Genomic DNA, 11,312 nt, shown 5'->3' with positions numbered 1-11,312 from the left:
TAACATTAGCAACTTTTCTGTCTATAAAGAACAACTTTGAAAATAACTGGATATTTCCAAACATCTACTGAAACGGAAAGTTTATAATTTTCTACCATGACCTTGGTGTCTGACTATGAGCACAGGCCAGATAATCCTCTTGGAATACAAAAGCTTACAGCCAGACTGCACTTGCCTTTTCAATATGAAAAGAAGCTAAACAACCTGTGAACAGAGCATAGGGTGAAAAGCCCCTAGCGCTTGTATCATTCTCTACACTGATCATTTTAAATGCCTGCCATGAAAATCTTCAGTCAAGAAGTGAATCTGCCATCCCTACAGAGAACTACCTTTCAGCTGGAAGAAGGGTGTGTCCCTAAGCTTTTACCTGGGAGCAATGATGATCTTGTCAAGCATCTTCAGGAGACAAGCCCCAGTTTTTAGGGTGGGGATCCAGACTGGTTATACGTACCTTCAGTCCTTCTCCCAGCAAAGGCAGAAACACCGAAAGCCTGCATGTAGGAACATCTACTGAGAAGTTATTTTGATCAGACACCAGCTGAGTGGGAGGAAAGAAAAAGAACAGAGGAGAACAGCACTCTCCTGGTCCTGGATGTAAGAGCCCCCAGCAGCGATGGTCTGGCACTTCAGAACTGCGGCAGTGCTGTTCATTGTTTTGGTAAGTGGAGTCTGTTCAAACCCTTCAACATCATTTTTGTTGTCAACAAGTGAGAACTCTTAGACAATGTTATTTAATGTTATTTCTAACCTAAACCCATTAACAGTTTATGTTAATGACAAGGTGATTTTATGAACTAGATTTTTAAATAGTGTTTCTCTCTTTAATTGAAGACTCAAGATTGTATTAATGCATCAGTGTCAACTCGTCATATGACATCTTTGACATCAAAGTCATTGCTAAGCCATTCTGGGATAATATTACATTTGGGGGAGTCAGTTCAGTTTTTAATAGTACTTTGTTGTTCAAATTCTCTTTTGCAGCTGAGCTTTTGAAGTAATATCACAGACATGTCCTGATTTTTAACTTAAACATTTTTATAGTGTTTTGGTATCTTTGCTGGTAAATCCACTGTAGTTTTTCAAACATAAGAACAGGATCCATATAAACTAAAATCAGCAGTTTGTGACTAGCCTCACTATCAAGATAACCTCATGGGTTGTATATATGCCTGGGATCCCCACCACTAATATCGAAAGCCTCACATTTGTAAACTGATTTTATTCAAAACAATATTTTTATTTTTAAAAATGGTGTTATGGGAGATTTATAAATGACATAGTAGATAAAGGAATGGCTATGATTAACAAGTGTAATTATTACAATACTGGTTCTTACTAATAGAACATCACTAATGACTATGATATACAAGTTCCACATTGATTATCAGACATATGTAATCAAAAGTTATATCGTCCCCTTTCATATTATTAGTTTTCTCTTTTTAAAGGTAATACTAAGTACAGCACCTATGTCTTGCATCAATTTCACTTACATCACAGATTTCTGAATCACAGTCTCTCGAACAGTAAAGTTAATGTAATCCAAAGAGGCAAGTGCCAGTTAAATCATGATCCAATTTGGCAGGATGAATGTATTGCTGTGGTTCATATTTGTTTCTACCTGCTTAACTTTTAAACTGGATGGTTGGGTTTCTGTAATGACAACTTAGATCTTTGATTTAAGGTTAGTTTTAATTCAGTTTATTAATTATGACACGTCATAACAAGTGGATTTGATTATAAATGAACATCAATAAGCTGGTAGATTTAGTTCCAAGTTGCCCTTTAAACATGACCTCTATCCCATGGACTTTTTAATGGATCTTTAGGATCAGTTGATATCATAAATTAGGATGTGGCAGGGGTTAATGAGCATTATGCAGTATGTCATTTGAACAAAGGAACATTTCTACATTGTGAATAATAAAATACTTTCATTTTTAATGTTATATAAATTTGATCTATTAAGGCCTATTATAGTTACAGTTGATTATTTATTCAGATGTTTATGTACATTCATGAATCTATAAGATACTTTATTTTATTATATTTATGGTTATTTTTCATTACAGCCTATAAAATTTCTTTAAGCAGCCATTTTTCAACTAGTCATTCTTCAGTAAAATGCATCATTTTATCAAAATCACATATTATTATTGAACTTTCTCTCCTTAGCCAGAGGTTTCTTAGCATTTTTACTCTATTTCCTGGGTCTAGACAGGTATCTTTTGTGTGAATGGTTGGTTTGTTTGTGTGTTTGTTTTTGCCATATTTTACTTAAGAATCAATCACAAGTTTCCCATATGCCTTCCTTATAAAAACTATTTCTTGAAGAACTTGTATGATGAATTCATATATTTCACTTTTACCTTATTGTAACATTTTTGTAAAATATTTCACTTTCTAAGGTATGCAAAAAAATCATAATTTATTTTCACTACTGATTTTATCACATGATTTGGATAAATGTCCTTTGGTGATGTGCAGTCTATTTTTGCTTTAAAAGACGTTTATTTTTTTCTGAAAAGTAACCATTGCTATAGAAGACTCTTTCACTTACCTTTCTGCTACTCTCACTGTGAATGTTTGCTTAAAAAAAAAATTATGTAAAGCCTTTATGTTCTTCTCTGCTCAGAGTTGAGTAGTGAAAACCCACAGTAGGGAGCATAGTTGGACAATTTCGAATACCTTTGATATGTTTAAACTGGTAGTACCTTCAATGCAAATCCATTTGAGGGCTGGGCAGCCATCTATTTGCAAATACTTGTATAGTCTGCTCAATATCCTGAAGGTATAGACCTTATTCAAATTAGTGAGCTAGAGCTGGGAAAATAAAAAGGAAGAAGCTGCCCTTACAGCGACCAACGTTGCCACATGATTATTCTATTTAGACAAGTCTTTTGGACAGAAAATAGCTTACACCTTTTATAACACAGCAAGTCAAATAGATGTTATTGATTCTGCATTTATTTTTTGTTCTTTTTTGATTCCATGAAATTAGTGTATGGGGTGCTATTCTAAGCTAGGGAACAATGTTACTTATGCATCAAATATAAGAAGTCTCTGAGAATGTTTGTGACAATGGTATAAGACATGGCATGGTCACTGTGGGAAAGCAAAATAGAACCAGTAGAAATTTTATAGTTCGAATGAGTTAAAAACTTGTAACTTTGTGAGGTCCAATGAGTATACGCAATACACTTTCAAGGTGTCTTTTTCTGTAAAGCAAACTTCTGCAGCAAAGACCTCTAATAAATTTATCTTTATTTAGTACCAAGAATGACCCAATTTCTTCAGTATATCAGCCTACCTTCTTCTCTTTTCATGGCTAATATTTCCTTTCCCAAAAAACCCTGTGACCAACTGATAAACTAGTCCACACTTTGAACTTAGCTGAAATTATTTAGTATTTAAGGAGTTTATTTGAGTACTTCTCAGTACTCAGACAAAAATACACATAAAATAATACAGGCAGGGCAAAAGCAGGTTTACAGTCATGAATAAGCTAAGCAGAGTTTATCCTTGTATTATTATACAAGGCTGGTTTGGCTCAGTGGATTGAGCGTCGGCCTGCAAGCTAAGTGTCGCTGGTTCGATCTTCCAGTCAGGGTACATCAGAGAAGGAAAACTCTGACTCCAAAAAACCTCCGCTGCCTTGCGGCATACCTCTTCAGGGGAAAGGCTAAGGGAGTAAACCCCGACAGAAAATCCGGAGCCGGAGTCCCTAAGGCGATTTGACGTTGTAGTCAACACCGGCAACTCCTGCGGCGCACCTGAAACCAAGCTGTATTGACTCCGTCTTTCCCTTGGACCCTTCAGCTGCGAAGAGAGGGGGGGTCTGCTGCATGGGCAACAGCAGACCCTCCATATCACCCTGCCCAGGCTCTGTAGCTTCAGCTTCACTGGAGAGGACACTCCAGCGTCATCGCAAGATGTCGATTCAACACGGGAGGAGACAGACACCGTGTCACTCCCGAGTCGGACTGCACAACCATTCTCGGCGGTGCAGATAGACTCTTAAGAAGCTACACCATCGTCTCTCGAGACGGACGGCTGCCGACGATTATTTATTAATTATTATATTATTTATTTGAGTTAAAACAATAAACCTACTTTTGCCCACCCCTGTATATACATTATTACATAGTTCATCAACTTTTTTGGACTAGACATCTTAAATTCCCACAATTATGTTCACTGATGACTAAAGCAAGGGAAGAATTAATGAACTACTAATGGCTTCTTGAGCATATATTATAATGATATATGTAATAGACATTAGTATCTCAGTAAATATTTTATTGAAATGGAAGTGGTATTTCTGTCCACCTGTTTAGTAACATTTATAAATTGTATTTAAGCAAAATTATTTCCATTTATATGGTCATCCTAACTTTAGATTTCATGGCACACTTAAGACCAGCATCTTCATTCCCCTTTATGAAAACAGACAGTACTCTTTATCATCATTTAATTGCTTTCCATTGCCGCAGAGTAAAAATGTTTTGCCATGCCTGATCTAGGCAATAGAAGAACCTAAAGCACTAAAAAGTGATGCCTTGATAAATGAAGGCTTGGCCCCTAAAGAACAAGATACATCTATTTAACAGGGCTCATGAATCTCGAAAAATAACACTCCGGAATATACCCAGAGCACTGAATTTCTGATAAATCCTTCTTCACCCTGCGTTCGCCAAGGACACTGTTGCTGAGTAACCCCATGTCCTAACGGGCATTGCCTAATGTACAAGCAGGAGGCATGCTTGGCATTGCAGTTAGACTCACGGAGCTCCCACCCACGAGGGAACACCCTTACAGGATGCTGGGTCAGGTCACCCATGCTGATTATGCTTGGCATGCAAATTCCTTTAATGGTCTTAGGCAGGTCAAAGTCATTTAAATGCTATTGGCTGCTGATCATGCCCCTAACTAGTCTGTGAGAATAGAGCTCAGCCCTTTACACTTGTCTAATGAAAAGCCACATCCCCACAAATTAATGGCTGCCTGTTGCTCATAAAATTACTTGACTGTAAGTTATTAGAGGGCAGGTTCTACATGATTCATTTTTGTACCTTTCATAGTTCTTTGTACCAATGTAAGATTGTTCATTAGGTATCTAATCACACCACACAGAGTCATCAGAAGGGAATTTTTGGGTAGTTTGTATTTCCCATCTTCTATATTCTACAAAAAATTGTCAAGGTATTAAACCAGCAAATAATCATGTTGAGTTTCCCTAACATTTACTTTTGTGATGCAGTATTACACTTACTTTACGTTTCATCTAAGGCTTACCGCAATAGTTTTAACACTTAAGCCCTTTAAAGGTCTTAATCCAGCCTTGGATCCACAAAATAAACATTAATATGTATTTGTCAAATAAATAAACCATTGAACAAATATGAGAAATCACCCTATCAAGGAGTCAACTCCAGACTGATAGCTTTTGTGAAAATAATAAAAAATAAACACAAAAGAGAAGGTTCTCGAAATGAAGCAAATTATTATTTTAGTTTTGTCTCAAGTTCATTCTTGTGATGTCTATAACACTTAAATACCTTAGAATTTGATGCTTAACCAAAACTGCCAAGTAACAGGAAGACCACCTCACAATTATTAAATGCAAGAGATTTTCTTTATAAATTTTATAAGTTACTACTTGCAAGACCATTTTTGTTATATACAAAGAAATGTAAAACTTAATATTAAAGGAAAAGAACTAAAAATGAGTATAATTAGAGAAGCATTGAAATTAGCATGCAATTTTGTATTCTGTGGTCATTGGGTTTTGCTTTCTTTTTTTTTAATATGTGGATTAGCTTCTAAAATAGAGATGAAGGGAAGAGATATTGAGGATCCACTTGAAGTGAATTATTTACTGCTCTCATTGTTGGATAAAATAGGGCTTTAGTCTCATATACAGATGAGGAAACTGAGGCACAGAATGGTTAAGTGACTTACCCCAATGCCCATATCCAGGGGTTAAGAGGCTGAGAGGTACCCAATGTGCTTAACCACTCCTGCATTCATCTCTAAGTAAATCTCCTTCACAGCCTCCACAGAACATATTCCTAATTTATATTGGAATCCAAATCACTCCCCTAATTACCAGAAAACAACCTTACCCTTACCCTAGTTCTGGATCATCCAGTATGATGTTCTCCAATTTCCCTGCCCTAATCAATTGATTTTAATCTCCATTTTTTCACTCTTCCTTACCCTCTGTCTTCGAAGCCCTTTCTGACTCTTCCTTCCTGCTCATCACATACCTCCAGCAAGTACTTTCTCAACCTCTCCTGTTTCAGATCAAAATCTCCCACTCTTCTCTTTCTCTGCCTTCATAATCCACATCTCCTTCTTTCCAAATATCTCCTTGTACACTTCACCTTATTCTACTATCACTTCTATTTCCTTATATCACCAAATTTCTCCAAAAAGTGGCATCTTTATGTTGTCTTCCCCTCACCTTGTTCCCCACTCCTTGTCAGTCAGGAAGGGACTCTTCCTTCCAACTGAACGCATTTTCCTGAAGGTCACGGAAGACCTCAGGAGTTTCTCAGGATTCACCCTGCTCAACTTTTGTATATCCTCTTACACCTGTTTACAGACTATCTGTCTTTCCATTCTCCTTCCTTAGACATCCATGACATTGCATTATATTTTCCTCCTATTTCTTTGGCCACTTCTTTTCTATCTTTGTTTGTTTCTTGTTTCTTGTTATGATTCCCAGTTATATAAATCTAGGAAGTCCCCTGCTTTATCCTCAGCAATGGGCTATTTCTTTGCTGTATTCTCTATTTTAGGGATTTCAGATTCTCCCATGATTTCGACCATTCTACCTGAGTAGGTGTCCCTCAGACCTAAACTATTGTTCAAGATGCTGAAATACATTTCAAATTGCTAAACATCTTCACCAGGCATTTCTCTTGCATCTCAAACTGGATGTGTTCTAACCTGCTAAATTCTGCTTGTGCCTTGTTCCTGATCTCCTAGCTTAAAACTGCAATGGTCTCATATTCTCCCTGCCTTCACGCCCACATGCTACTTGTTTTCAAACTCTGTCAGTTTCAGCCCAGCTGTATCTCTCCCTTGATCTTTCCCAGTCTGTCTGCTCCTCCTCATATCTGGACTGACTTGATGCAGAAACTCAACTGCTCCTTGCCTTAATCGCTGCCTCTTCCCACCACCCCCGTCAATTGTTGTCAGAGTCTTCTTTTAAATCCACAATCCTATCCTGTCTTTCCCATGATCAAGAAACATCAATACAGTATTTTCCTACTGCACACAGAGATTTGGTGTTAGAATTCAAAAGGTAACTGTCTATTGTCTAGTCAATGCCTATCATTTTACAAATGAGAAAACTAAAGCTCAGAGAATTTAGCAAATACATTGAAAGTTTTCTGACTCTACCTAATGTTGTTATCTCATTATTTTACTGTTAAAAATCAAAGAGTAACTTTGTTTCAGAGTATATTTTAGTCTCTGAGCAAAAAGCAATGTGGATATGTCAGCACAACATATTTTTAAGCAGACCTGGCAGTTTTTAAATTACAAATCCAATTGAGAGACTGACTATGCAGTGAAAGCTACCCAGTCTTCTGCTTAAGTTGCCTCTCATGGTAAAAAGAATGACCCAGTTTCATAAAGTGAGAAGGTTAGTGGCCTCTGGTGTGGTTCTCCAGAACAAACAGCGGCACTGACACTTCAGTGTGGGAAGGGAAGTACAAGAGAGAGAAGAGATGAATATGTCATCCTGTAGCTATGAAGAATAGGCTTCCACTCAGACAAATGAGGTATCCCCACACCCGCATCCAACACCCACAGATCAGAGGAGTAAGAGTTCCTGAGTTCAAGGTAGCAAGAAGCACACAGCTGCATTATCATCATTTCAGTTCTGTACTCCCTAGGGACTTTACAATAACCTTTTGGTTACTTGTCCAAACCATTTGGGCCCTTAGCTTCTTTTCCTCCCCCTGTCCCCTAGTATGACTGCTATTGTAGTTGTTATTATTGTATATAAGCCTTCTCAATCACAAGGATAATATGAGATTAGATTAAAATCTGAATTAATTTTTAAATTCTCAAAATTGTTATGTCAGTTCTGTGTAGTATATTTTATTTAGTAATTTACGTAAATATAATGATAGTCTATCTTGTACTCAATTGTAAAACCCACACCTCAAGCACAAATTTACGCTGAATTGTATTGGATTGTATTTAGTCATTAATACCATAATCTCAATCTCCTCATCTGTAAAATTAAGATAGTTATAATGTTAACTACATGAATTTGTGAAGATTAAATGGACGGATTTCTCTAAACATGTTGTCTACTACCTAGTTATCATTTAGTAAATTGTAATGGTAATAATGATAATGATTAACATTAAATATGTACCATAAGTATATAATTCTTATTTTTAAAATTGTCCTTTTAAACTACTCATATTGACCATAATACAAATTTTCTTGAATTATCAATTAAGACAATTCTTTTAAAACTATGTACTTAGGCATTAAAATTTATTTTAATTTAATGGTGAAATTAAAAGTCACTGTAAAAAAGTTATTTACTATATTTTGAAATCACTATTATTTGTATTTTAAAAGTGCAAATAATATATTTTTCTTAAAATTCTCAACTGAGGACAAGCTTATTGATTTTAGAGAGTGGGAGATGGAGGGAGAGAGGGAGAGAAACATCAGTGCGAGAGACAATCATCAATTGCTTGCATTTTTTTCACGCCCTGAGCAGGGGCGCAGTATGCAACCTAGACATGTGCCCTGGGAATCGTACCCATGACCTTTCAGTTTGGGGAAATGATGCCCAACCATCTGAGTCACACCAGCTAAAGTGTAAATACTTTGTTTTTTTAGTAATACAGATAAATCTTGTTTACAATAACACTTTTTAAACTTTGCAATTCTAAGAATAATTTAAGTAGATGTTAGAGATGGTTTGTTTAGGGAGAAATAAGAACTAAAGTTTCATACTGTATTAATTTTAAGTGTAACGTAAAGCTTAATAAATGCAAACTAGCCTTCAAATCCGCACTTGATTTTTGAGATACATATTTTACAATGTCTTAAGTATGTTGATATATTAAACTTAATATATAACTGTGTTTTTAGAACTGCCTTTGGGTTTTAGAAAATATTAAGTTAAATTACCCCGATTTAACACTACAAATCACATGTAAAGCTCAAGGCCATAGCTGAGCTGAAACTGGCAGAGCTCTGTTTGACTAGCTCACTTATTTAATACAAGAGAAAAAACTAATGGAAGTTGCTTACCCATCAATTGTCCCTATGCTCTGAAATTTCTTCTCCTTGCTGTGGTAGGATGCATTTATATAAACAATTTTGTTTAGTGTAAATACGAAAACATAAAATATGAGCTCATTGTTACACAGAGACAATTATTTGTTTTTATTTTAGAACTTCATATTCTCATATTTCAAAGCAAGTAAAAAATTATAATCTTAAGATTTTCAAGAATGATAGAAAATAATTCATTTAGAATTAGAATGTGAAGAAGCAAATATTTTGAAGCTTTCTAGATATTCTCTGCTTCATAATCTTTCTTCATCCCAAAACATTATTTTTCTATTTCCATCTGCCTCTTCTCAGGTGCTAAAACTATAGTCAAAAGTTTAGTATCATAACTTATTGTTTAACTACACTAAATACAGCAGCTTTTCAGGCACAATATTTACTAAGAGAACTCAATTTCCAGTTCTCATTCCCACTGGGTTCTGGCTTCAGTTACCTTCACTCATGATTATGAGTATCTGCATAGACTAAGAATGAGAAAAAGTTTAAAAAATAAAAGTAAGAAAAAAGAGAAGAGCTAAATTTAAAATAAAAACTAAAAGAAAAGAAAACATTAGCATCATTCTCAGAACTGAGAGATAAATCAGGTCCACCTGCTACCTAGACTGAGAAAATAATTTTAATGACTCAGATTTGTTTAATTTTTTAATGAATTGATAACATAAATAAAAAAGCATTTAACTAAAATTAATATTATGTTTATCCTTTTTTTATAGGTGGTGGTGGAAGTTAACAGTGAATTTCGAATCCAGGTAACATATAGCAAAATTTTTTTAAATTAAAAACAAAGAAAATGGTTTGGGAGTAACAACATATCCCTGCTCCCCCTCCAAAAAACTCATGCTTATAAATAAAGTTACTATGTTGAAATTAATAGAGTATCAAAATTACCTATCTTCCCAAATAAGCATCTTTTCTGACATTACAATTACCCCTTCCACAAATTTTTTAGTGGAATGAGAATTATGAATAAAAGTTAATAGGTACCATTACTCTACCCTGCCCATTCAAGGTAAGAGATTATAACACTAAAAATGGCACCATCAAGTGGCATTCAATCCGAAGGCAAAAACGTGAATGGATCAAGTTTGCTGCAGCCTGTCGTGAAGGTGAAGACAACTCAAAGAGGAACCCAATAGCCAAAGTAAGTATCAACCCCAAAACACAAAATCAAAAATCAAAATGGATGAGGTTAAAGTTTCAAAAGAACCTATCTTTTATATATTTTATGAACATAACTCACTGAGAAATTATGATGTAAACCAGAGCTATAGTCATTCAGATTATGAAATTTGAAGCCATTAAACAGACAAATTAAGAAATTTAGGCACTCATGTAAACAGTTAAACATTGACTTACCTTACTGGTGAAATTAATACATGGGATCATGTGTTACCATAAACTCTAGATTTTAAAACTATAGTGATTTAAGTAATGAATTTACCACTCAGTGCATTTACAAAAATTATTTCAATATGTGCTCTTTCTACGTCATAATCTTTAGAATTAAGTTCCTACTTTTGGCTTGCTTATGAACATTCACAATATACCCACTTTTGTAAGCCATTTTTCTTTCACTTCCTGTTATACGCCTTTGTACACACACACACACACATGCACAATCAGAAACACATCCCCACACATAGATACACTCATATACAAATATATATCCATACAGTGACACATATTCAAACATAAAACTTCCATATAGAAACAATGGACACTCCCCATACAATGTTCCTTTTCAAAAAAAAAAAAGGGTCCTGGTTTCTGTAAGTATTCATTTAGGGTGGCGTCCTTACTTTCCTGCTAATACATCCTCCCTATTTTCAGAATTAAGAGCTGTTACACGCAGTCAGATGCAGTGTTCCCTCATTTATCAAGGGTATTACGTTCTAGACCCCCGCAATAGGTGAGAATCCACGAAGTAGAGACCTTACATTTATTTTAGTATTTATATATATATTAAGGCTTTATAA

At 35.3% G+C, this 11,312-nt stretch overlaps 1 protein-coding gene across 1 annotated transcript in view; it reads left to right on the top strand.

The window, feature by feature from the left end:
- Positions 1 to 424: 424 nt before the first annotated feature.
- LOC150002699 (desmoglein-1-like) overlaps positions 425 to 11,312 on the top strand; it is a 42,099-nt gene continuing 31,211 nt past the window's right edge. The window contains exons 1-3 of the mRNA XM_090285680.1: positions 425 to 658; positions 10,050 to 10,085; positions 10,346 to 10,477. Of these exons, the coding sequence (XP_090141806.1) occupies positions 614 to 658; positions 10,050 to 10,085; positions 10,346 to 10,477 (213 nt within the window). The 5' untranslated portion in view covers positions 425 to 613. The remainder of the gene's footprint in view (positions 659 to 10,049; positions 10,086 to 10,345; positions 10,478 to 11,312) is intronic.

Source organism: Furipterus horrens, unplaced genomic scaffold, assembly GCF_987537825.1.
Source record: "Furipterus horrens unplaced genomic scaffold, mFurHor1.1.pri manual_scaffold_8, whole genome shotgun sequence".
NCBI lineage: Eukaryota > Metazoa > Chordata > Mammalia > Chiroptera > Furipteridae > Furipterus > Furipterus horrens.
The sequence above is the reverse complement of the archived record's forward strand: the minus strand, read 5'-3'. Positions and strand labels throughout refer to the sequence as shown.